Here is a 27,544-nt window from a genome sequence, read left to right as displayed (position 1 = left end):
GTTGATCGTATTTTTGTAGTTAGGAGTAGGGACATTCTGCCTCTTTGGCTCTGTGCTTCCTCCCTCTGCTGCCTACAGACTATGTATTGTAGGGCCAAAAGTCCCCTGTGGCAGCAGTTGGTACTGTCCCCTGCAGTTCTGAGATCACGGGTGGGGTTTAGCCCCCTTATTCCCTAACAACCAGCCACGCCTGGCAAGAGGAAGCCAGAGTTAATCCCAGGCTTCCAGGGAACAAGGTATTTCCCACACTCGTCTATGCCTTCTTACTTCATCACTGCCTTCAGCTTTCGCATCATCATCCTTCTCGTCCCCCTCTGCCCAGCTGGCCCAATGGAGACAGGCCCCAATAACAGATATACACACAGGCACATGTGTGATATTTGATCCAGCAGAAGAGAATGGGCATGTAAACACACACCAACCTAGGTCACAAGGCAATACGCATTCCACTGGTTATGAAACATCGCTGTACACTCCACATTGCCCACCTTAACAGCTCTTTGATCTTTAATTCTTTCTATTTCTATCATGTTCCGGTTACAAAGCTCCCAGCAGTTCGGCGATAGAATAACCTCACTTGCTTTTGCTAGGTTTTGGGCCAACCGAACTTCATCCACTGCTCGGCCAATTACCAGAAAATATTGGTGCTTCTTGTCTCCAACAACAACTTTGGAGATGTGACCTGCCGATAGCCCTGACAAGAAGAGAAACAAGAATGTGATGGAGGGCATTTTCACTGTACAGTGTGTAACACATGTATCTCAGTTATTTTGGAAGTGGATTTTGGAGGCCAACCTCTTTCTTTTGGGGTGGGAGGTTTGGATCAGTTCTTGACAATATGTGATATTTATTTCACTAATCTGAGCATTTCTAGAACAGCGCTCTCCAGTGATTTAAATAGCATGTGAATTAATAAATAATAATAATACATACAAAATTATAATGGTCACGCAGTAGCATCTGTATAAAAGGTTGCAAATTGATTTCCATTACAACAACCTGCTTATAATTCATTGTAAGTTTCCACAAAGTTCACCTCTTGGCCACAGATTTTCTATGGTTGATCTACAGCTGAAGATGATTGATTTATTTCAAATACAGAACAACATGTTTATACTCTTCTCATTTAAAATAATTGTTGCCACACTTTTTCCTTCAGACAGATCACTCCAAAACAACTGAGGTTTGGAGCTTGGTGCATAGCATGTAGCAGGTGTCCACTGAGGCATACATTCATGAATGAGAGTGTGAGAAACATTGGCTGGATAGCAATAAAATGATAAGCAATTCATTAATCCCTTCTGAATCTGTCCAGTGCAGCATCTCCTAAGACTTTGCATAGAACTCAATAAAAAGCACTGTCTTATCTGGTAAATCACTGCACATTCTGTCTGCATGGTTTAACCAGGGTGCCGCAAGCAGAGGGGTTTCGCTCTTAGTTTGCTGCTGCTGCTGGGACAGTTTGCATAAAGGAAGATTGTAAATGTCGGCTTGAAACACACACAGAAAAACCATCCAGATGTAATCTAAAAATCCCCAGTTTAATATAAGGAAACGGTAAAAGAGATTGCAAGTTCCTGAAGATCCCAAACTTAAGTGGCTTTACATTCTGTTGCCCAGACAGACAACTGTGTGAACAGAGATACTGTGATGGCACTTCCCACAACCCTTTTCATGGATGTGGAATACACAGAAGGAGAGCTGGTAAAAAAAAAAGGGGGTGGGGTACTCTTTCCACTGACAATTTCAATTAAAACACAAAAGAAATAATTTTCATCTAAATTTTCTATAAATATTTTTGATTTTCAGCAGAAATTCAAACACTGAAATACTTTGGCCAAAAACAGAACAAAAAGAAATGGATTTGGAGATACTGCCACTTACCCTCATGGGAGTTATAGCTCTGGTGCCTCAAACTCCCATTTGTTATCCTGTACAGGCTGGGCTCCCTGATTTGACTACATCACTCCAGATGCTTCTTAATATCCTCCCTTAGTGAGGGGATGTGGTTCATCAGAAGAGTCCTTAATCATGGTGCACAATGAGAGATGTAGTCCAGCTGCGGAACCCAGCCCACAAAGGACATTAGATGATTGAAATATAATTCCCATGAGGCATTATGGCAGAATTTCTAAATTAAAACACTTCAGTTTTCAGCAGTTTGGGTTTTTTGATGGAAAACTGAAATTTTCCATGGAAAACGGACACTCTTCATAAGAAAAGCTGCTTAGTAGAGAATCCAATTTTCCATGGAAAAAAAGTTTGGATGGAAATTTTTCAATGAGTCCTAGTCAGAAGCTCTTCAGAGCCAGTCATGGCTCTTAAAAAATAAACTAGGTACAGTTAGTACCAATGAAAGGTACCGGACCGGCAGCCCTACAGTTTGCAGTTGTTTATTCACAGAATAAGTGCAACATGGCCAGGGGCAGGAGCGACTGCCCCAAACAGCCTCCCTAAGTACAGTTACCATATTTCAGGTTACAAAAAGAGGACACAGCCGGGGGGAGCTGGAAGGGGTATTTGGGGAGTGCTGGAGGGGGGGGTGTACCTGGAGGAGTGCTGGGGGGATGTATGTGTACTGGGATGGGTATTTGGGGAGTACTTGAGGGGGTGCTGGAGAGGTGTGTTTATGCTGGGAGTGATATTGGGGGGTGCTGGAGGAGGGGTACTGTTGGGAGTGCTGGAGGGGGTACCTGCAGTGGGGGTACTCACTGGAGAGGTGGGGCAATGTCACTCCCTGCCGTGGTGGCAGGGCAGCTGGTGCAAGTCCAGAACACAGCACCAGCTGGTCAGTGACTCCCTGCAGAACCCCCATTCCCCTCCCTCCAGGGTGTGGCTGCAGAGAAATGGACTAATCAACTGCGGATTCAAGGGTGGGACCAGTCAGGAAGCAGACCAATCCGGGCTTTTTCTGAGATGCAGTGTCTGCTATGCAAAAATCCCAGTCATTGCCTGTTATTTGAAACATCTGCCCGGAAAGAAGGTGGAGGAGCAAAAAAGAGGCCATGTCCAGGAAAACTCAGATGTATGGTAATCCTACCCTTAAGGTACTTCAGCAGTTCGATCCCCAAGGCCCATTCAGTCCTTAGTTTCTCTGACAAGACTGAATGTAATGATGGGTTATGTGTCAAAGATACCTGTCAGCTAGAAACTCAAACGAGAGCCGAAATGCATTTCACATGAGTCACCAAGCAGCCATCAAATGGGAACAGGTCTTGGTCACCACTTCCACAGGCTGAATTTGAACCAGCAACCTAGAGGTGAGATGCTCTTCGTTCCAGCCCCCAGAAGACTCTCCTCTCTGACCAGAAATGCATTTTCCCCACCACAGCAGCGGCTTTCCCATGCGCTGCCAAAAAGGATGTAACTGATCAGAGTCCTGAGCAATTCACATCTTCTCCAGACTCCTGGCCCACTAGAAATGGAACGAGATTTGGGCATGGTGTTTCTCAGTAGCACATCCTGGGAGCCAGGGGAGGCTCATGGGACCGTCAGGTACACTCAGGAAGCAGAACTGCCTACTGGTTAGGGCAGGAGACTGGGAGCGAGAAGCCCTGAATGCTCATCCCATTTCTGCCACCGACTCACTGTGTGACCTGGGGCAAGACATTTCATCTCCAAGCGCCTCTGCTTCCCCACCTGTACAATGGAACTAATGCTTCCTATTCACTTTTGTAAAGTGCTTTGGGAAAGTGCTCTCTAGCTACTGCAAAGTATTGTTATTCCACTCATAGCCACAGTACCTATCTTCACTCGGAGCTCCAGACCCACTTCAGTCTCACGAACCCCATACTCTTCCTGGATCCTCAGGCTACATTTCAGCGCCAGTGTGATGATATCGCTCAGCTGGCTTCGCTCCACTTTCCACAGCGCTAGCAGTGCATCCCCTGTGGAAGGCAGAGTGACAGAGACTTGTGGAGGACACACTCTTCTTGTTCTTAAAGTGCTGACACAGCCACTTGGCTTTTCAAAATGCCACTGCAGATCTAAGCATCCCAAACTCCTTAGCAGCTGCTGGCTGTGAACTGACCAACCTCTCCATGCTCCTAGCAGCTGTCGGTTGTGACTATCCTTTCTCCTTCAGTAATCCCCTGCAGCTGCTTTTTACAAGTGAACACTCCTTCCCAATGATCCCGTATAGCCACTGACTGCAACCAGCCCATCCCTTTTGGTGACTCCTTGCAGTGGCTTGCTGAATGTTCTCCTCCCCGCTCCCACACACACAAACCTGTGTCTGCTGGTTCCAGGTACACCTCAGACATTTGCACCTCTTATCGCCCTTGGACAACTGCTAGCACAGTCATAGAAACATAGAAGATAAGGGTTGGAAGGGACCTCAGGAGGTCATCTAGTCCAACCCCCTGCTCAAAGCAGGACCAACCCCAACTAAATCAGTCACTCGGGCCCAGATCCCCAAAAGTATTTAGATGTTTAACTCCCATCTGGGGCCTCAGTTCTAAAGGAAGCAGCAGTCATGGTTTCTCATTCAGACACAGAGGAAGGAGAATCAGGGTTGTCTCTAACTGAAAGAGAGAGTGTAAATTCTTGCTTCTACCAAATCATAGATAAACCCTGTGGGACTAGGAGCCAGAGGGAGGGGCATGATAGAGCAAGGAAAGGGAGTCAGCTAGTTTGACTGCCTGCACTAGAGTCTCACAAGTCACATGACAACAGGATTTCAAGCCACTCTACCCCACCCCAGTGCTTCCTCATTAGATATTAAAAGCTAACAAATACCTGCAAAGTTCAAGATATCTCCTCCATAAATCAGCACCTCTGAGAAAAGAGAAAGGGCGAAAGAAGTCACACACAGCTTTTGTCAAAGAAAATCATGGAACAAATTGCTCTGTCAGGGGAGGGGCACGTGTGTGTGCATGTGTGCGTGTTGAGGGGACATATTTTGCAGAGTAGGCGTGACTGAGTGAGTGAGATGATGTATGTTTGAGCACGTCATTGCAACAAAACTCCCAGCTTCTGACGGCTCAGAGCAAAAATCAGGAAGTTAAACTCCATTTCCAAAGCCACCATAAAGAGGCAGAGCACAGAGTTCTCTATAGCAACCAGAAATGTCCCCTCCCAGACCTACCTCCTCTCCCAGCACTTCAAATCCCCTATGGCTTGGTTCTCAATACATAGCTCCCTGCAGACCAACAGAAAAGGTCATAGGGACAGTTTGAGAAGCACTGCTCCATGGGAATTTTTAAAGCAAGTTCTCAAAAGCAACGTGACAGCAGTAGATAAGGAAGAATGGTTCAGTGGTTAGGGTGGTAGCCAGGGACTCTGGATAGCTGCATTCAGTTCTCTGCTCTGTCATCACAGACTGCAAGTGTGACCATGGGCAAATCAGCTGGCCTCTCCATGCCTTGGTTCTTTATCTGTAACATGAATAATAGCACTTGCCTATCTCACAGGGCTGTGGGAGGCCAGATATGATGAACAAGAAAGGTCCAAGTTGTGCCCTCAGCTGTTGGTAACTTTTGTCAGAACTCAGCTTCCCAAATCATAAGCAGGCTGATGTTAGGGGAGCATCCTGCTTCTTGGCCGCATAAACAAGAAGACATCGCTCTTCCAGTGAAACAGAATGGAGACCTATTACCACACTAGAGCCACCAGAACAATGGACCCTTCAAGCAGGACACACTGTGCCAGCAAGGAGCAGCAACAACTGGTTCCCACAGCAGTTCCACCCAGTCCTCCTAATCTTGGGGGGGTTGTCAAGGCTCCCTAAGTGACACAGGGGATCCCAACCCCCAAGAAAAGAAGGGCCCAGACTGCATTTCTTCATTTCCCCAGATCTGGTCCAAAAAAGTGCTCTCAGCGAAGGAGCGTACGGCCTGGCACTTACCCTCCACAATATCACCTACGTAATGATTGAGGGTCTGTGTAAGCTGATCGGCACCACAGTCCAGAGCGGTGTCCATGCTAAACTTCTCTGTCAGTGCAGTGAAACCTGTAACACAAACAGCAGTCAGGCAGCTGCTGGAGAAACCCAAGAAATGGCAGAGGATCTCAGCTCTTGCAGTCAAGACAGGCTCTGCACTACATTTCCATACCCAAATGGTGAATTCTGTGCTTAAGAAAGAGAAGAGCCGATAGCACTGGCTAAACAGTCCTAATTTCAGTGCTCCACACCCTCAATTGTAGAGCTCTGACCACCCAGCTCCATCTAGCAGCAGCATCTGCTGCTGCAACTCTTGTGCAACTACACAGGTCTGTCAACATACCCAACCTGGGCATGCAACCAGGGTGAACTGAGGCTAGGTCTACACTGCAACACTAATTCGAATTAGCTTAATTCGAATTACAGAAAGTGATTTATAGAAAGCGCTGCAGACTGTCCACACTACAGTGTTTGTGCTGGTTTCTTGCGTCCACACTGGCCAACCTTAATTCGAATTAGAAAGCAGTGCAATGTGGGAAGCTATCCCACAGTGCAACTAACCATAGAGGCTGTTGTGACGTGTGTCATCATCCCAGGATGCAGCGCTGCTTCCCCCACCCCCAAACAAACAGGAAAAGGATTATCATGCTGTTTCTTTACTCCCCCGATCGCCATTGCTGCAGGCACATGGAGCCAGCTGAACTATGCTCTCATTTTGACCGTGACAAATACATCGCAACTTATCCTGTATTACTTTAGAACTGCATGCTGTTTGCCTTTTATGCTCCCCCTCACTACCCCTTGTATATTGCTTGCCTTTGATTTTGATTCTACAGGTGTCTGTAGAATGTAAGATAAATAACAATGGAGTCAGTCAGTATATTAATACAGTGATACAAATGTTTCCATTTCACTGATGGAAAGCATGATATAATGTATCCACATGTAGCGCTGTGAATAAACGCTTAAGAAAGTATCAATTTCCATGATTGGCCACTGAAACAATGTAGCAAAGAATTTCCTCTCACTGCTGGGCAGTTAAAACGCATTCACCACGCGGGGAGGGGGGTGGGTGGTGAAATCTTTCAAACCCTTAAAGAGACAAACTGCAACGGGCTTGTTGTGCGTATGGGGGGGGGGGGAGGTGATCGCAGCTTGGATTTTAAACCCATTCACTGCGGGAAATTAAAATCTTCCCGGGGCTGCTCTGGGGAGGGTACTGAAATGGGGCATCATGGGATACAGTCTGGAGGCCAATTAATTCGAAGTAAGTCCCATTGCGTCCACACTCACACTAATGCGAATTAACTGATGCACTTCAGGCACTAATCCACTTGCAGAGGTGGTTTTATTAATTCGATTTTAAAGGCTCCTTAATTCGAATTAACAATGTGCAAATGTAGACGCGGGAGTAATTTATTCGAATTAAGGGACTTTAATTCGAATAAAGACACCAGTGTAGACCAGGCCTGATTTAAATCAAAGTGATTTAATTTAGGAAACCTTGATTTAAATCATTGATTGTAATCATGCTTTGCATTTGTAACTTTTAGTTATTTTCCTAAAGAAAGATTAATTCTTATTGGTTGGTAACCATTAAAATGTATTGATTTGCAACTAAATATAGCCTTTACACTAAATTTGGTGCTGCTTCTTTTTTTTTTTTTTTTTTTTGCTAACCAGTAGGATACACTATATCTTACACATTTATTTAAGCAATTGCATCGGTTAATTTACATTTATTCAGATTCTTAATTTTAACATTTTTATTACATTAGAAAATGGTGAATGATGCGTTTCTTATTTCCTAGATGATGACTCATTTACTTGCAATTTGTGTCAAACTCTATTTGGATGGAAATTCAAATTTAATTAAAAATGCAAACAAACCAACATTTCAATTTTTTAATCAAATAAAACTACCTTAAATGTGCTGGATACATAAGACAAAAAGTTTATCAAAACTTGTTTTTCATTTAAAACTGATTTATTATGCAAAGGAAGTATTATCTGTAGTTAGAGAATCGAACTGGAGTTTCTAGGTCACCATGTCCTTCAAGATTTTAAAATGAGTAGGTCTCATTCTCTTACACCTTGTTTTTATTTATAGATTGGAAGAGGAAAACAAGCAGTCTCTCTTTTTCAACTTCCAACTGGATTGCTAATTTTGAATGAACTAGTCATTGGACTGAACTAGCTGAATAAACGGAAACGAAGAAATATTCTTTCTGCAGCTGCAGCAGTGGCATTGGAGCACTGTGTATACTGGGGATGCTGAGAACCATTGAACCAAACTGTAAACCCTGTATATGATAGAAACCACTTCAAGCCAGGGTGTGCTGTTGCACCCCCAGCATCCCCATTTCCAGCACAGCTGACCTGGAGAAATGGCTACTGCTATCAAAAGCTGGTTTAGCACTTCAGCTTACTCTTGTTCCAGGTGCTTGGCCAGTGACTTCCACCAGCTCAGGGGTCTGGCTTTCATTAAAACTTGGCAGCAAATGTGTACTACTATATATTATTTTTTGTATTTAATTTAAATGATTTGAATAGGCTATCGTAAGTTTAGGCTTTAACATAAGTTGTTAATTTAGGTTTAATTTTAAATAGGTTTTTTTTTAAAAATAAATAAAATAAACCTATAATGAAATAAAAATAATCCTATTTAAATTTTTAAAAAATCTTTTATTTTTTAATTAATTTGTATCTACCCTGCATGCAATGCTCCTGCTTCTCCAGTCCCTAGTTCTTCCAGTTCATCTTGTTTCTACGCTGGAACTGTCCCTGCTTCCCCATTCTGATCCCTCCTCCGCTCCATTTGACCCTGTTTGCCATGAAATCCTGCTGACCCTCCTGAGAGAGGTGCCAGTGATCCAGGGCAACAAGCTAAAAAGCTTTATGTCCTTTTGGGTAGTGATGGGAAACTTACCCTCTCCCACCAGATCTTTCACCTGCATAATGCCACAAGGATCACTTCTCTCTCTGGTCATACAACATGGACTCAAGCGCCAGCAATACGTAGATGACACACAAAGCTCTACTTCACCTTCAGCATATACAACTATACCCCTACCACCAAGATGGCCCAGTGCTTGGAGAAGATCAGTTCATGGATAGAGAACACCCGATTAAAGCTGAACCTGAGTAAAGCAGAGGAGATGTTGGTGGGTAGAGGAGTTTGCAATCACAGTGCAGTCTCCTTTGGTTGAAGGTCTACACCCATCATTGATCAATTCAAACCATCATTTAGGAATGCTCTTTGAGGCTACACTCCCATACAGTAACATCTACAAGTAACTCTCTCTACACTCTCCAGTTAGCTAGGAGAGGTTCATCCTAGAGGATGATGATCTGGTCTCTGTTATATATGCTTTCCTCGCCTCCTAGCTGGACTATAGAAACGCAGAAGACCTTGGCATGAAGACTTAACGCCTTAGGAAACTAACTGAAAATATGGGAGCACATCTCCACAGCAACACAAACTACCACAAACACATCAAACCTGTCCACCCACGTAATATAAAGGCAAGTTCAGGGTCCCAGTACTTATCTTCCAGTTACTCTTTGGCCTGGGCCCATGATATCTAAAACATTGCGTAAAGCTCCAGCCTGGGGACAGCAGTCGACAACTCATCCCTGAGCTGCTGCTGCAGCATCCTTTGCTACTCCTGTCCCAAACTCTTTTGAACCTAAAACCAACCAATTTTGCAAAACGGTCCAAAGTGCTGTAATATGGACGAAAGTCCCTAAGTCATTAAAGCTGTGATTTAAGCTATATTCGGTCCCAAGCCTCCCATTACTGAAGACAATATCTCTTTTAAACCTTCGGTGGGCTTTTCAGAAAGGCCTAACAAGGGACTTAGGACTTGTCTACACAGCAAGTTACTGCACACCAAGCCAGGGTGTGACTCTACAGCACACTAGCTTGTTGCCCAGTAATTTGTCATGTGCACACTGCTAAGTCCTGGATATACATTAGCACACTGCTACTCAAGAGTGTAGTACGTCAAGCCACTTTTCGGAACTTTTACTATCTTGTAGCACTATCCACACAGCCAGTTAGTGCATGGCAAGCTGGCATGCCGTTGATTCACACCCTGGCTTGTCACACAGTAACTTGCCATGTAGACAAGCCTTTAGGCACACAAATCCCATTGATTTTCAATAGGAATTGGACACTTAACATCCTTCGGCTCTTCTGAAAATTCCACCCTCAGTAATCTCTCTACCCACCTGAAATGTCTGCAAAAAGCAATACTCCATCAAAACTCTCAATGAACGGCAGCTCCTGGGAGAAATCACCATATACAATGAGATCAGGGACATGAGCTGCTACTTTCCCAATTGTAGCACTGTCACTTGACTTTCTTTCCTCCATGTAGGTAATGAATGCAACCTGATGCCCAGACCCCTATGGCACTGATGGCTAATTCAATATATGATCATCCCCCCCTGTGAAGGAGGGTGACTTCCACTAGCCTGTCATAGCCATGATCACTCTTGTGATGATCAGACTGCAGCACCATCAAGGACAGGTCATAATTAACAGACAACCGTTTCATCCAGTAACATTCTCTGTATGTCACAGTCCACATAGCAACAGTTGCTAGGTGAGACAAGCTTCCTTCATTAATGTATTTTAAGCCCATTTATACAGAAATGGTGTGATGGGGTATATAAACCCCACATGACTCCAGAAAGGTTTAATGAGCTGTTGTGACTATTGGGCCTACAAGATGTACCCCTGTTGTGAGGTCAAGTTGTTTACAATGCTGAATGATGTACCAAGCGCAAAAGAATTAGACAAAGAAACCAGATCAGTCTAAATCAAAAAGGCCACATTGACATAATCCAAAAACTACTGAAATTCTGCTTGGTAAAAACAGAAGACCCAGGGATTACAGAGCAGTCAGCCTAGCCTGGGCACCAGTACGTAAGGCCAGGGAAGGCTTAGCTGTCCCTGACAGTCAGGCTGGCCTCGCCCACATTCTGCCCCCTCCTGCCGTGTCGCATAGGCTTGGTGGTGCGGGGAGGCGGTCTTAGCCAGCCTGGCCCTGGCTTTTCCACTGAAGCAGTGCGAGCCGGCAGCCACTCCAGCAGTGGGGTTTGGCCATGCACAGACCAGCCCAGGGGTGGGATGGGCTGGCACTGTGGTGCGGCGCAGACTTGTGGCGCTCCGGGGGCTGGGGGTGAACCAGTCAGCCCAGGGCTGCGGTAGGTCGGTGGGCCAGCTGGCCACAGGCCAGCCTAGAGATGGGGAGGGCTGGCACTCAGGTGGGCCAGCGCTGTGGTGCGGCATGGGCTGGTGGCACTCCGGGAGCTAGGGTGGACTGGCCAGGGTGGGTTGGCGGGCTGGACAGCCACAGGCCAGCCTGGGGGCGTCAGGCCTGGTGCTCAGGCAGGCTAGCATGGCGCAGACTGGTGGCATTCTGGCAGCTGGGAGCGCTTGGGTCAATGGCACTCCAGGAGCTGGGGCAGACTGGCCAGGGCCAACCCTGTGGCGCAGGGCAGGCCAGTGGCACTCCGGGGGCTGGGGGCACTTGGGCCAGTGGCTGGGAGTGGACTGGCCAGCCCTGGGCTAGGGTGGGTTGGTGGGTCAGCCAGCCACAAGCTAGCCTGGGGGTAGGGGTGGGGCGGTGCTCATGCAGGTCGGCACAGTGCAGGCCGGCAGCACTCTGGCGGCTGGAAGTGCTTGGGCTGGCAGCAGTCCGAGGGGCTGGGACTGACCGGCCAGCGCCAGCCCGCAGGTGGGCTGGTGCTGTGGCGCGGTGCAGGCTGGCGGCGCTCCGGGGGGCTGAGACGGACCAGCCAGGCTGCTGCTGGGGTGGATTGGGGTGGGGCAGCACTGGGGCATGGACTCCTTCCCGGGGCACTCGGGCTGCTGTCCACTGGTGCTGGGGCACTCCAGCTCTGGGTGGGATCACCTGGCCCGTCTGACTGGTGCTCAGGCCACCCAGCTCCTGGCGGAGCTGTGATAGGAGAGGGGACAGAAGGGGCGGGGCTCCTGGCGGAAGGGGCAGGGCTGGGGGTTAGTCTCCCCGAACTGGTGATTCACATGCCGCCCATGCAGCCTAGCTTCAGTACCCAAAAAGATACTAAAACAAATTATTCACCAATCAATACGTATGCACCTAGAGGTAGGGCTCTGCAAATCCACCGATATCCGCTTTATATCAACGGACTGTTTCTCGTGAATGATGGATTGGATGTGAAACTCAAAGGCAGGGATGCAGCTGTCTGCAGCTCAGTCTTTGACGCTGCTCCCCCACCTTTCAGATCTGGGGGTGGGGGCTCCCCCTGCTGGCTGCTGGTCAGCTGTTTAGGCGGGACTCCCTCTGCCTGCTGTCAATCAGCTGGTCAGCAGCTGCCTGGAGGGGCTGGCCCCTGAACAGCTGATAAGTGGTAGCGGCTGCAGCAGGGCTGGCCTCCAAACAGCTGACTGGGGGGTCCAAAGCTGCAGATGCATATGACCTAGAAGACAGACACTGTGGATGGCTGGTCACATGTCAACTGATTCTGGCAGATGGTGATTGGATGCGGATCCACATTTTTATATCCACACAGGGCTCTACCTAGAGGATAATAAGGTGTTAAGCAATAGCCAACATGAATTTATCAAGAACAAATCCTGCCAAAGCAATGTAATTTCCTTTTCTGACAATGTAGCCAGCCTACTGGATGAGGGGAAGCAGCAGATGTGATATATCTTGGCTTTCATATGGCTTTTGACACAGTCCCATATGACATTTTTATAAGCAAACAAAGAAAATACAGTCTAGATGAAATTACTGTAAGGTGAGTGCACAATTGGTTGAAAAGTCATACTCCAAGAGTACTTATCAATGATTCCTGTCAAAGCGGAAAGACATACCAAGTGGGGACTGTGACCCGTCCATGCCCAGGACAGCCACCTGAAAATGCCAAGGTCAGGGCAGGCTGTAAAAGGAGAGCAGATTCTCCCAGCACTGGTGGCTGGCACTGAAGTCAGACTTCCCAACCAGCCACAAACTGCACTTCTGAATCCTCACAGAAACCAGTACACAAATACACACAGCCCCCTTTACTGCATTCCAGTTCCTGGCTCCCAAATCAGCACTAGGTCCAGTAAAGAGACCAGTTACTTAAACTCTGTGCTCTTTACTAAAAAGGTTCCCTCTGACCCCAAGGGGTCAGACACAGTACCAGTTCAATATAAGTTTGGATCTTACCTAAAATACCATGCTGCCAGCCAATCCTTTAGTAACTACAACTAAAGGTTTATTGTAAAAAGAAAGAAATAAACCATGAGAGAAATATTAAAGGATTAGAGAAAATCAGATACATACAAATGATTAAAAGTCCATGTACATCAGGTTTCTGGAAGAAATGTGGAGTTGCAGGCTTGTATAGTTCCCTCTGGTTCACATCCAGTACCTGGATGAGTCTAAGTCCTTCGGTTCAGTTGCAAGATGAATTGATCCAGAGGTGGGTGTGTGACTGCAGCTGGACAGGAACAAAGACAAAATGGATCCTGTGGTTTGATCTTATAAACCCCCTCCCCCGGCCATGTGGCCTGTGGACAGTCACAAGAACCAAACTGGAGTTCAGAGTCACATGGGCCAATCCTGGTGACTCTTCAGGTGTGCCTGGGGTCCATAGTCACATGGGCCGATCCTAATGACTCTTCAGGTGTGCTTGGGCCCCTCCCATCTGTGAGTGTCTCAATAGGCCATTAAGCAGGCTATTGTCTTGCTGCCTCTCTGTCTGGGGTGTGTCCCAGCCTGCCCAAATTGACATACAGAAATACAAAAATACATTCATAACTTTAATTTTACATACAATACATGAACACAAGTATTAGTATCTTACTCAGCACGATATACTCTTTCTAACGGTACATGACATGATGTACCTCACACGCAATATCATGATCCTGCCATACTGATGTCACACAATACACTAAATGCCCCCCACGCAAGCCAGCCTGTGTGACAGGGTCTTGGCAGGGTCTGTTCTATATCTGGTAACTTCAGTTTTTCATGAATTATTTGGGAAATGGAGTAGAGAGATAAAATTTGTGGATGACACCAAGCTAGGAGATGTTGTAAGTACTTTGGAGGACAGGATTAGACTTCACAATGACTTTGACAAATTGGAGAATTGATCTGAAATAAATAAGATGAAACTCACTAAAGACACGTGCAAAGTACTATACTTACAAAGGAAAAATCAAATACAAAATGGAGAACAACTGGTAATAATAGTACTGCTGAAAAAGATCTGGGGTTATAGTGGATCACAAACTGAATATGGGTCAACAATATGATGCTGTTGTAAAAAAGGCAAACATAATTCTGGGATGTATTAACAGCAGTGTCTTATGTAAGGCATGGGAGGTAATGGGTTCGCTGGCATCGGAGAGGTTTTAGCAGGAGTACCGTGTCCATTTTGGAGCACCACACTTTAAGAAAGATGTGGGCAAACTGGAGAGAGTCCAGAGGAGAGCAAGAGAAATAAGAGGTTTAGAAAACCTGACCTTCTGGACAAAGGTAGAAAGAATTGGGAATGTTTAATTTAGAGAAGAGAAGGCTGAAGGGGGGCATGATAACAGTCTTCAAATATCTAAAGGGTTTCTATAAAGAGGACGGTGATCAATTGTTCTCCATGTTCACCTAGAGTAGGACAAGGAGTAATTGGCTTAGTTTGCAGCAAGGGAGATTTAGATTAGCTATCAGAGAAAACTTTCTAACTATAAGGATTGTTAAGCACTGGGATAGTTACCAAGGGAGGCTGTGGAATCTCCATCAATGGAGGTTTTTGAGAACAGGTGAGACACCACCTGTCCAGGATGGGCAAGGTATACTTAATCCTGCCTCAGCATGGGAAAAGAGGACTTCTTGAGGTCCCTTCCAGCTCTACATTTCTGTAAAAGCAAGGAATAATAATAACAATATTAGTAATAATAATAATAATTCTGGTATTTTCTAATTTTGAGGTCTTGACTTTCCAAACTTAATAATGTTTTTAATGTACTTTTCATGTGTGTAATTTGACATATATATTGCAATAGCTCCTAAAGGTCACAACCAGATTGGTCCCCATTGCACTTGGCACTGTGCAAACATAAGAAGTGACAGTTCCTGCCTCAAAAAGCTTACAGGCTAAAAGACAATGTAGATCTTCGCAACAAAAAGGCTGGTGTGCAGAGGGTCATCAACCGAAGGATCTATAACACAAATGAGGGTACAGAGTCTAAGCATTTTAAAAATTTTACCATGAGTGAAAGTGCATGTGAAAGCTTCTTTCATGTGATCTATATATCCAAGGAAAGGAAACAAAACCAACACACACACACAAGAGCATTTTAGATATGATACAAGCCTACTTGTTCTATGAATGCAAATTAACACCCCTAACCACTACACGCTGTACCACCATTACATAAACACACACTGGTACACACAGGAACTGCACTCACCTCTTTGCACACTTTCAGTTCAGCCACACACACATAGCATTGTGCACACATGAGACAGTCAGGCACACCTGCATACATACACACGTACACACACACAGGCATCTGCACTGCTGGCCAGGTTAAAATACTGTCTCTGAAGCCAGGCTGCCTTTGCAAGCTGCTGACGTCACAAAGGTGTCAACTGGCAACCAGCGTGACTTGAAGATGTTCCCATTTGCAAGCAGCTCTTCTTTACTTTCAAGCACAGAAAGAGGGTGAGCTCTCTCTAAGCAGCCAAGTAGGCAATCTGCCAGGGAGCTGTGTGAGTGAGGGATACAGGAAGCTTTCAAACAGCCTCACAGCTCAACTCCTCTTTGGTTTTATTGGAATGAAAAAATTGCTTGCACAGGGCTGGGGTTTTGTAGATCTGCCGGGCATCTGCCCCAGCATTGTCTGACAGGCTGAAGACGTGTGGAGGAGCTACAGTAGATGAGGTACCTTGTCATGTCCCCTTCTAATGGCCCTGAGCCTCTGTGGCTGGTGCTTCTTCTTGGAATGGGCGTGATGACAGAGAGCCAGAACTGTCCAGCAAAGTGTACCTGTCAATACCTGGAAGTGAACTGCACAGGGCAGCAGCTGCAAGAGTTCCCCACAACTATTCCACTGGACACAAGGCAGCTGATTCTGGCTACCAACAACATCTCCTACCTGCCATCGGTGGAGCTGAACTTCTTAAGTGACTTGGTCTATCTGGACTGCAGGGAGAACGCCATTGGGGAAGACCTGGATTTCACCTTCATCAGTGTCATCAAGCTCATCTACCTGGACCTCAGCTTCAACAACCTCACCCGGGTCACCTTCACCACTTTCTCACAGCTCAGCAGCCTGGTGGTGCTGAAGCTCTCGGGCAACCCAAATCTGGTGGAGATTGAGAAGGATTCCTTTGCCAACAACACCTGGCTGAGGTACCTGGATGTGAGCCGGACCGGCTTGGCGTTCCTGGATACTAACACTGTCAAGGATCTGCCCAACCTGAAGTCCCTGGGTCTAAGTGAAAACCTCTGGAACTGTAACTGCTCCTTCTTGGACTTCACCCTCTGGATGAAAGAGAGTGGTGTTCGCTTCCCAGGTGAGGACTTTGTGGGCCAGACCAGGTTTGGCCCAAGATTTGGTGGAAAACTAGAGAGAGGGCTCTGCTTTCTATATCAGAATGTCAGTGTTGTTCTTTCACATTATGGGCCAAATACTCAGTTGGTGTAAACTAGCACAGGTCCACTGAAGTTAACTAAACTGTGTCAATTTACCTCAGCTGTGGATCCAGCCCTCTGACCATAACTATACACGCACCAACAAACACGCACAAGGGCACCCATGCATGCCCAGTTCATAGACTTTAGGCCAGAAGGGACCATTGTGATCATTTAGTCTGACCTCCTGCACATTGCAGGCCACAGAACCTCACCCGCTCACTCTTGTAATAGACCCTTAACCTCTGGCTGAGTTACTGAAGTCCACAAATCATGGTTTAAAGACTTCAAGTTACAGAGAATCCACCATTTACACTAATTCAAACCTGCAAGTGACCCATACCTACAGAGGAAGGCAAAAAACCCTAGGATCTCTGCCAATCTGACCCAGCAGAAAATTCCTTTCTAACCTCAGATAGGGCAATCAGTTAGACCTTGAGCATGTGGACAAGACCCACCAGCCAGACACCTGGAAAAGAATTTGCAGTAGTAACTCAGAGCCCTCCCCATCCAGTGTCCTATCACCGGCCATGGGAGATATTTGCTGTTAGCAGTTGCAGATCGCCTACGTGCCATTGCAGGCAGTCTTGTCATACCATCCCATCCATAAACTTATCAAGCTCATTCTTGAAGAAAGTTAGGGTTTTTTGCCCCCACTGCCTCCCTTGGAAGGCTGTTCCAGAACTTCACTCTTCTGATGGTTAGAAACCTTAATTTAATTTCAAGCCTAAATCTGTGGATGGCCAGTTTATATCCATTTGTTCTTGTGTCCACATTGACACTTAACTTAACTCCTCTGCCTCTCTGATATTTATCCCTCTGATATATTTACAAAGAGCAATCATCTCCCCTCAACCTTCAACTGCATACAAACAACCCTGTACACACACACACACACACACACACACACACACCACCAACAACAAACTAAGAATCAAGAACTGTCTTTGAATTATAAGAAACAAGAAGATTGCTAGTCCCTTAAAATTCTTACTCTAGCCTCAGTTGGTGCCATTGTGGTCTGTGATCAGTTCAAAGTGCCATGTGTCTGTCCTGCTGTATTACCCACAGACAGTTCTAGAAAAAGCTCTGGGTGGGGAAAGCTGTTCCTCTGAACTTCCTGATGTTTCTGGGGTTCCAGTTTGTAGTATAGTTTTTTGCCAGTGGTGTTAAATTTCTTTGTCTTTCATTGTAGATTAAAAAATACTCTCAGTGAAAATGCAAGAGGTACCATTATTCCAGCCCTGGGGCCTCATACACCATTCCCAGCCCACATCAATTCTGACCCTGCATAATACCCCGGCTTTTCCAACCCGGAGCTCCCCACCGTTCTGCCAATGCACCCCTACCCTAACCTGCAACACCTTCTGCTGTTCCATTCCTGGGTGTCTCTCCTTGAACGCAGACATTCATTTGGGCCAACTATGTGGCAATTTTGTTCTGTGCACAAACACACATGAGAATGACACCAATCAGCTCCCTTTCGTTTGGGACCCTAGCTGGGACAGGAAATCCTGGCCCTATTGAAGTCAGTGGGAGTTTTGCCATTGATTTCCCTCTACTTTCATAGCCTGCCGATATTTTTGTTATATGAGGAGTACAGGCAATGACCTTTTCCCTAAGAGTAATGGCTGTTCTCCCAGAGCCAGGGTATAGCATTTCTCTAATCACACTGACTATCACAGCACTTTTATCTCAGTCGTTTTGCTCTGAATGAAGATACATTTTGTACAGCACTCAGTATTAAAGGCCTGATCCATAGCCCATGCTGAACTCAATGGGAGTCCTTTTATTAACTGCAACGGACTTTGGATCAGGCCCTAAATTAAGGGGGATTGACAGAGTGTAAAACAGAACATCAAGTGTGATCGTACTCAGAAAAATATCTCTTGTGCATTGGCTATTGTAGAGTTCTCACATGTTCTCCTTCTTTCCAGAGCAAATTGGCTCAATTTACAACTTCAAATCCTGGATCAGGAAAGCACATGAGCATATGCTTAAATCCCTTTGACTGCAGTGGCACTTAAGCACACACTTAACAGATGTTCTGAGTAGTGATGCTTTCCCGAGGTGGGGCCTGAAAGATGATATTTTCTTAAATCACCTGAATTGCCTAAATCCAGCTGTTTTCTTTCTGCCTCCATCAGAAGCTTATGTAACTGGATTGTAGCTGTTGCTTATGCACAGGATAAAAGAGCATGCATTTCGCTTTCCCAAAGTTGTTTTGATCGCAAGAGTAAGAGCGTGTTTGGGGTCATTGGAATGTATGCTGGCTTTTCCCAACTTCAAATGTACACAGGCTCTAGTCTTTAAAGAATCACGCACTGCACAATGCTGAGAGGGGATTCTGAAAACAGTAACTGTTTGAGGATTGGCAGGGCAAAGACCCTCAGTAAGAAAAGAACAAAGAAAGGAGGATTAGAGGCTGGTGTTACTACAGTTATCCAAGCACCTGTCTTAGGTAGGAAGCTTCCTCTTTTGTTTGCCTATAAGTGTTACACACATGTATGGAGCTGTGTAAAGAAATAATGTTCGTGGCAATAACATTGTAGATGGGAGAAAATGCACTGGAGCCATATACAGGTGTGTAAGAAACTACATGGGTTATTACAGGCACCAATACAAAAGAGGGTTGCAACAGATGACTGGATGCATCAGTCTGGAAGCCCCGTGAAACAGCTGTTGGAAGCTAGGGGCTTAGGTTACCTGTGTTTAATAATAAGTGTTTTTCTTTATTTCATGTGTGTATTGGAGACATTCATGGGGGAGGTGGAGGGGGAGGAGAGGAGAAGGAGCTAGGAGTCCTCTGCTAGGACTGAAGGGGAGGAGAGGGATTTTCCCTAATGGCATTACAGCTGCTGCTCATGGGTGCCAGAGAGGAATAAATGAAGAGTTGAAAGAAAGGGTAGAAGGCCTGTGTGTCGGCCTAGACAGCTCTAATTCTCTTCGCTGTCAGGCTTTTCTACCTTCCGGCAATACGTTGTGCGTGAAACAGACAGGAGGTTTTGTGTTTCCCTGGGATTAGGTGAGAACTGCAGTTAAACTTTAATGCTGCGGGTAAACATATCCAGGCTGAGTGCCTTGGACCAAGAGCACCTTTCTTCCAGCTAGGAGAGAAATAAGAAGCTCCTGTCCATGTGAGCCACTGCCACAGATACAGATGAGATGGCACAGATAAGATGGATGTTCCATGCATCCAAAGCCATCCCACCAGCAAAGGGGGCTTGAGGGCAGCTACAGCTTATGGACAATTCAGGGAGCCCAACTGTACTGCAAAACAACTCTCTATCCAGGATTTTTAAAAGCTACTGACGCCTCATAAGAAAACTGAGCACCAATGTTTTATGCAGAGCTGTGTTTGGATCCACATGCAGAAGTGAAGTTGCTCCAAGTTTGGGGGTATTTAGGCTCATCCTGAATGTTATTCCAATACAAGATAAAACCACACTGATTTTACCCTCCTCCGCATTCTTTATTCCTAGGGACATTTGCATGAAGACAAGTTATTTTTCTAACTTTCCTCTGGACTCCTATTTACTATTGCTCAAAGCACATACAAGAGAGTATTACTTTTGTGTTTCCTCTACAGATCCTGAGAACATCTCCTGCTACAGCCCAGAAGCCCTACATGGTTGGTCAATCCCTGCGGTGGAGTCGAAGCTCCACTACACATGTCTCCTCCATTTACATGAGACAGACTATGCCTTTCTGGGTCTGATTGGCTTCTGCATATTCTCTGCTGGCACTGTGGCAGCCTGGCTGGCTGGTGTGTGCGCGGTGGTATATGAATTCCACACAACAAAGGGGGAGGGGGAGGAAGAAGAAGATGAAGATGAAGAAGTAATCACCTAGAATTGGCCTCTGAAGCCCTGATGAATAACTATGCTTGGATAACAGAGACTGATGTTAAACGTACCTTTCTATTGGTCCGCCTGTCCTTCCCACCCCCCCTCCATATCTCTCTCTTTCCAGATGTGATTCTTGTGACCTGAATACAATTGGAGGAATATAAAATCCTTTTGCTGTAGTTTCACCCTCTTTTGGGGAATTTCTTACTTCCTCCTTCTTTTCTCCAAAATTTCTTTCTCCACCTGGGCTTGGGCCACTGACAAATTAATTGATGCTTGCTAAAAGTATGGTAAGTGCCCATCTATCAACCAACTTGTTATTTACGGAGTGCCCCAAAATGGCTAAGAACCTGAACATATAGAAAGCCAAAGATATTCAAAAATAGGGGCCTAAAGTCAGGCTCCTAAATTCATGTTTAGGCTCTTAGATTATGTGTCCTGATTTTCAAAAATGCCAAGCATTCAGCTGCACTAACGGAGGTCACTGGGAGTTGCTGGGAGCTAAATCCTTTTGAAAATCAGGTTAATTATTTAGGAGCCTAAATAGGGACTTAGGAACCTAACTTTAGGTTCCTATTCTGGAAAATTTTGGCCATGGTCCCTGCCCCAGGGACCTTGCAATCTAAGTACAATTTGTAAAAAATACACAAATTATTCCCCAAAAGATGCTGGAGATGAAGCAGCCAAGTGTTACAGAAAGATTTCCACAAAGTGACCTCTGGCTGATATATATGTTTAACCTCTCCTTAATATTGCTGCCAGGAGAGACAATTACCTGCTGAGACCAGCTCAGCTTAGCTTTTACTGCCTGAACCTAATAGCATGTCTCCTAGAATCTTACTTGAAAGATTAATGCAGATTGGTTTGGATATGAACTGCTGGATTATAAACTGCCTGAAGGACAATAAACATATGGTAATAATAAAGGGCAATGTATCGAGTTTGGGGGAGATGTCTAGTCGTGTGCTGCAGGGATCTGTTTGGTCTAGATTTCCTTAACTTCTTCATGAAAGAGACTAATTGGGAGGAGCTGAAAATAACAGTAAAGACAGAACTAACCCAAAGAGACCAAGAGTGATTAAAAATGCAGGTAGAAAATAAAATAATAATAAAAAAATGTGTCTTGTGAAAATGACACCAACACCTATGGAGAGAACTGTTCTTTGTACTTCAGTAGCACTTACAGTGTCCAGTCAGGAATCAGGGCCCCCTGCGCTAGTTGTTGTGCACATATATAATTACAGACAGTCCCCGTCTCAAAGAGTTTACAAAGAACTGACTCCTAATTGACTTAATCTACACTGAAATAAACTTGGTTTAAACCAAAATCAGAGTGTCCACACAGGCTTTTGCACTGGTTTAACTAAACTGGTTTAACATCACACATTACTTTAAACCAGTGCAGCTTTCTCATATAAACAAGGCGTAAGAGTCACATTGGTGTGATAGACCTCCCCTTCAGACAAGTAACGGTGCCCTACTTAATTGTGAAGAATCCTTGTAGACTTCACTAGGCCTGATAAACACAGTTTGGAAAATCAACCTTTTGCAGGCATCTCCTTAGCTATTTGGGACAAAGGCCTTGATCCCACAAGCACTTCAAGCATTCCAGAAAAGTTAAGTCTGTGCTTAACTTTAAGCATTTGAGTAGTTCTAAGTCAATGTTAAAGTTAAGCACAGGCTGAAAGTGTTTTGCTGAATCAATGGTTGAAAGAAGAAGGCTGCCCAAGCTCTCCCAACGGCATGCCCCCTTTTCCTATTACGTCAAGGGTGGTGTGAGGAGCTGCTGGTGCATGTTGGAAAAAGCCTTTTCACCACGGGGGTAATTTCTTATGGGCCTTATTTTTACAAATAAAATAAAGGCCTACTAAACTTTTATGTTCTATGAATAAGCTAAAGAGCTTTGCATTAAACGAATGCCATAATAGCTAATATTTTTTTCTTACATGGATTGATTGGCCTTAAAGCAGTATTCCCCTTGGAACTCATAAACTAGGTGGATGTATTTTGTTAGAAAAGGGAATGGTAACCTCTTGTACTATATGTGTGATGTTTAACACAATCAGAACTTAAAAGAAAAGCATGCTGATTAGAAATAGATCTCAAAGAAACAGATAGTGGTTTAGACACTAGATGCAGCATTAATTGGTTAAAATTTCTACTGTATTTACATTCTTCGTTGATAAGGGAATAGAGAAAACTCCTGAGCTTTTAAGGTGGATCTGCTGGCTCCAGTGTCTATAAAACATTTTACTGGTTTCCCATCAATAAGACAAGACACATAAAGACCTGATTAATCTATTAACAAAAAGGGTGCATTAATGAAGTTACTATTCCCCAGGCTGTCCTAATATAAAGGTTGAGTCTGGTCTCAGGGAGGAGGTGGTGGTGGCTCAAATGTCCACTCCAACTGGCCAGATCGCTTTGGACATTCTGTTTTCCAGTGTCCCAACTGTCCACAATAGTGGCAGGAGGAATCTCCTGGGGCCAAAAAGGTACCACATCCCACTCCCCGACCCTGGCCTCAACCTCTCTATATACTCCTTTATCTGAATTTTCAATTTTTCTTTTTTGGAGTCCTTACGCGGGATTCATGCAGTCTTTCTTTAGAGTTTTCACTCTGTCTGCATTTTATCTTCAGCCCCCCCTCTCCTTTTACCCATAAGCCATGTTGTTCGAACCAGGATTCTTAAGGGCCCAATCCTTACTTTTACAATTCCCATCCCCCTTTGATGCTACAAAGCACCACACTGCATTAAACTTTGTTCCATTTTTCTTATTTTAGCATACATATTATATCCTGCTGTTTTTATTTTGGATTCAGCATACTTATTTGCATTTCTTTTGCAGTACATTTAAAGCACCATTTTATAAGCATTATAACTACTTACATACACACAAAAATACCACTAATACCCTCAAATACAAGTAACATGATGTACAAAAGTTTGGATCCCATAGGCTCCATTGATCTGTTTCATGGAGCTTTGCTACTTTTTCTTTAGCTCGAGTTTTTTTTTTTTTTTTTCATGCTTTTTTTTACCGGTAACTTGCCCGCAGCCCATGCTGCTAACACCGCCCCTAAGGGGCTGCTCTCGGGGATTTTACTGCCACCGAGCCCCATCTTCCGTCCACCACACTATCACTACACACACCCACACACACACTTTCTCTCTCTCTGTGTCAATACAGCCTCGGCTTTTGTCCTCTTAAGGACAGGTCAATGAACCTGATCCGAGCCCTTATCCTAGTACTTAAACTACAACTTATTTCTCCCGTTCATACCTTGTGGACGATCTGTGCACAGAACAATTGGGGATGTGCTTATCTCTCGGGGGGGGGGGGGGGGGGAAGCAACAGACACTTCTCCGGAGGGATTTGAAAGTCAGAAGCAAAGTCACAGAATAAAATAAGATTATGGTCTCTGTGCGGGAAATGGAAAAATCCGCCACACAGCGTTTCTGGCCTTAGAGGACTTGCCTCGGACCAGCTGGACTGCCTGCAGATAGGTCAGCCTGCGTGCCCAGTGTTCAAAGAGACCAGGGAGGGACCTGATAATTGGTCTTAAACAAATCAGATAGAAAAGCTGAGGAGATTCCGTGCACGAAAGAACCTCGTGCCACCCAGGACTTCTGCATTATGAACCCTTAGGCTCAGCGCATGGCCACCGTCAAGGACAGTGTTAGGGTGCCCGTTTTGGAATCTCCTAAGAAAACCTGGCAGACACAACACAAAACAACCAACAACAACAAAAAAGAAATAACAACACACGAAACATACAGGTACCTGAATCTCTTGGAGACTGTGAGACTGCAAAGGGTCTCAACTGCTTTACAGCCTTCCGTCGAGTTCTAACCCCAGTCCAAAAGCCCTCAGGGTGAACTCACCCTAGTGTCGGCTGGGGCACTGGCTGGTGCAGAACTCGGGGTTGGCAAGCAAGGAGTCCTGCCGCGGTCGCCAAATTGTTGGAAAAAGATTCCAAGTGTGGTTCGTTACCCTGCACCGATAAGAGACCCATACAGGATTTCAGGCTGGACAGTCTCCAAAAGAGTTTATTCTGCAGAAGGTCAATTCCCAAGCCCACAAGTGGACAGTGGAAAAAGACCCCGAACAAAGAATTACAGACAGTTTTATACCTTATTGCTACTTAAACATTCATGACAAAACCATATATATCCTCCTTACAAGGGCACAAACCTATTTTCTCTATAACTATTGGTCTATATCATTATTCATAAGATACTTTTACAGATGTTTTGCAGCTAACTACAACTTATCTATCAAGATTGCAGAGCTTGCTGAATTCAGTTGAGGCTTACCTTCTTCTGCATTCCTAAGAACTTTCCATGATCTGTGCACAGAGTGAAACGGCCTTACCTTATAAACAAAGAAGCTGCAAAAATGGAATAACTATAGTCAAGCAAACAATTATTTTCCTTCATGCAGGAGGCAGAAGAGCTATTACTGCCAGGTCACCCCCAGCAGGGAATTCCCCTGCTTTCCACTGCTTGTGGCCTTAGAGGATGGGAGAATCCAGCCCCTAAATTCTAAATATCATAAGAGATGCTATACTGAAGCTGGAATTTTTTCATATTTTTTTTAAATATTTCATATTTCATTCAGAGATTGTAAAACTGACTCATGAACCTGTACCTGGAACTAACACTCGATGATCTTGGATATTCCACAATGTACTAAGAATGCACTATTTTGATAAAACATATATCTACTGTAATAGAATGAGCTGCTTCAATGGAGCCATAATATGATACTCTTACTCATGTTGAATAATTACACCACAAATACTCCCCCCGAAATCAATGGAACTACTTGTGGAGTAAGATACAACTCAACGAGAGTAAAGTTATCACAATCTGTCCCATGAGATTAAACAGAAAATGGTCAGATATACTTTTCAAATTTTACTGTTCAACTAACTGATATCTTCAAAATGAAGAGAGAAATTTAAACATATATCACACACAAAGAAGACTCGTTAGGACTCATACTCATTAGGAACCATATGTCAAAGTGCTCATTTAACATTGTAAAAGAAACTCAGATCAAACTAGTTCAAAGGATGCACATGACACCTGAAAAATGACAAATAAAATGACACTTCTTATAAATGTCGAGGAAAATATAACAGGTCTAAGTTATATTGACCTAGGTCAATTTAAAAAATTACTAGTGATTTTAGATACATCAGTTTTGCAATGCCCAACCTGAGCCACCTTAAAAGGGCCTGATTTTCAGAAAAGTATAAGCACCTGGTTTTTGAACATCAGGCTTGTTCAAGATATTTCAAGCTGGGGCTGGGCCCCCAAAAATGGAGAAATTAAAAGTCACTAGTCACTGGTTCCTTTAGCTACTTGTGATGGTTTTGTCCAGTCATACTAGATTTCTGGTTAAAGATCAAAGTCATTCTAAATGGCATCAGAGGACTCCACATTCCATTTCACCCAACCATATCCCCTTTAGGATTCTATCCAAATACTCCTCTGATGAACTTTTATCAAAATCTTGGCAACCATCTTATTAGGATAGTTAAAATTGTAATTGTAAAATGGAAGAGGAAAAACACCTACTATTGATTAATGAAGGTACATTCTTACCGTGCTCAAATTAACTCTTAGCTTGACAGACAACTATATGGACTCTATAAATGCATGACCTCCGCTGAGTATGTAGGAAAGAAGTTTCCCAGCGTGAGAAGGCTAAAGGCTATGGACAAAATTTTCAAAAGCTTGCAAAGTCAAATTTGGCAGTTTGGGGGTCTTGTACACACAGCATTTTCGTTGATTGAATAGAAATGTTGCCTGTTTCTAAAGGTGCAGTGTTTCACTTGAGAGCACTCCAGGAACAATGGGTGCTATGCATGGTTCCCAGCACCAACGGAAAGTGGGCTCTCTGGTAGAATTTCCCCATGGTTGCTCTCACTGGGAAAGGTGATGTAATCAGATGTCCTGCTGACTGTGGCATTCAGGAAATCCTCAAGGCAGACAAAGAAAGCAAACTGTGACGTGTTGGACATGTCCACATGTCCACTTTGTTGAGGGAAGGTTGCGCATCTCCTCCTTTTAAAAAAATGCACTGACGGAGCAGAAGCAAGGATGCAGGGAAAGAACAGTAAAGGCTGCTGTAGGTCTGCTGTGTGAAACAGCATCCTGTACAGCAAACAAGAAAAGATCAAGAAGGAACTCTCAGTGCTGGATACTCTCATGAAAAGTCAAACTTCCACAGAAATCTCCTCATGGCTGGCCTTTACCAAAACAAGACAGTCCATTTACAACACACACTTTGCTTCTCTACAGAGGAAAAAAGACTCTAAACTATCTAAAATCCTACATGCCACAAGAGACCACAACTCTGCAACTAACAATATTGTAAATCTGTCTAGTTACACACTCAACCCAGCAGAAGAATCGGTCTTATCTTGGGGACTATATTTCTGCCCCACCAACCCCACACACGATACAATTCTGTGGTGACCTGGAATCCTACTTTCGCCGTCTCCGACTCAAGGAATATTTCCACCACACCGATGAACAACACACTCACCCACAGATCCCAACCTATCAATGCTACAAGAAAAAGAATTCTACATGGACTCCTCCTGATGGCCGAAACAACAGACTAGACTTTTACATAGAGTGTTTCCGCCAACGTGCACAATCTGAGATTGTTGACAAACACCACCGCTTATCCCATAACCTCAGCCTTGCTGAACGCAACGCCATCCACAGCCTCAAAAACAACTCTGACATTGTAATCAAAGAGGCAGACAAAGGAGGCGTCGTTGTCATCATAAATAGATTGGATTATGAACAGGAGGCTGCCAAACAACTCTCAAACACCACATTCTACAAGCCACTACTGTCCAATCCCACCGAAGAATACCAAAAGAAACTAAAACATCTACTTAATAAACTCCCTAAAGAAACACAGGAACAAATCTACACAGACACACATCCAAGCCCCAACCAGGGTTATTCTATCTGCTACCCAAGATCCACAAACTTGGGAATCTTGGACGCCCTATCATCTCAGGCATTGGCACTCTCACTACAGGTCTATCAGACTATATGGACTCTCTCCTCAGGCCCTATGACACCAGCACTCCTAGTTATCT

At 44.7% G+C, this 27,544-nt stretch overlaps 2 protein-coding genes across 2 annotated transcripts in view; one reads left to right on the top strand and one right to left on the bottom strand.

Moving 5' to 3' along the window:
- Nucleotides 1-10,259, bottom strand: part of ADCY10 (adenylate cyclase 10) — a 77,145-nt gene extending 66,886 nt beyond the window's left edge. Inside the window, exons 1-5 of the mRNA XM_067532525.1 lie at nucleotides 10,115-10,259; nucleotides 5,846-5,950; nucleotides 4,738-4,776; nucleotides 3,744-3,887; nucleotides 489-694 (exon numbers count right to left, since the gene is read on the bottom strand). Coding sequence (XP_067388626.1) covers nucleotides 489-694; nucleotides 3,744-3,887; nucleotides 4,738-4,776; nucleotides 5,846-5,950; nucleotides 10,115-10,259 — 639 coding nt within the window. The remainder of the gene's footprint in view (nucleotides 1-488; nucleotides 695-3,743; nucleotides 3,888-4,737; nucleotides 4,777-5,845; nucleotides 5,951-10,114) is intronic.
- Nucleotides 10,260-15,821: 5,562 nt separating this feature from the next.
- Nucleotides 15,822-20,416, top strand: LRRC52 (leucine rich repeat containing 52). Its single transcript, XM_067532552.1, has 2 exons — nucleotides 15,822-16,446; nucleotides 20,154-20,416. Exons 1-2 carry the CDS (start codon nucleotides 15,822-15,824, stop codon nucleotides 20,414-20,416), a joined length of 888 nt encoding a protein of 295 aa, XP_067388653.1.
- Nucleotides 20,417-27,544: the final 7,128 nt, after the last annotated feature.

This window comes from Emydura macquarii, unplaced genomic scaffold (assembly GCF_026122565.2).
Source record: "Emydura macquarii macquarii isolate MOO-44397 ecotype Brisbane River unplaced genomic scaffold, CSIRO-AGI_Emac_v2 contig_3287, whole genome shotgun sequence".
NCBI classification, from domain to species: domain Eukaryota; kingdom Metazoa; phylum Chordata; order Testudines; family Chelidae; genus Emydura; species Emydura macquarii.
This window is presented reverse-complemented; position numbering and strand designations above follow the sequence as displayed.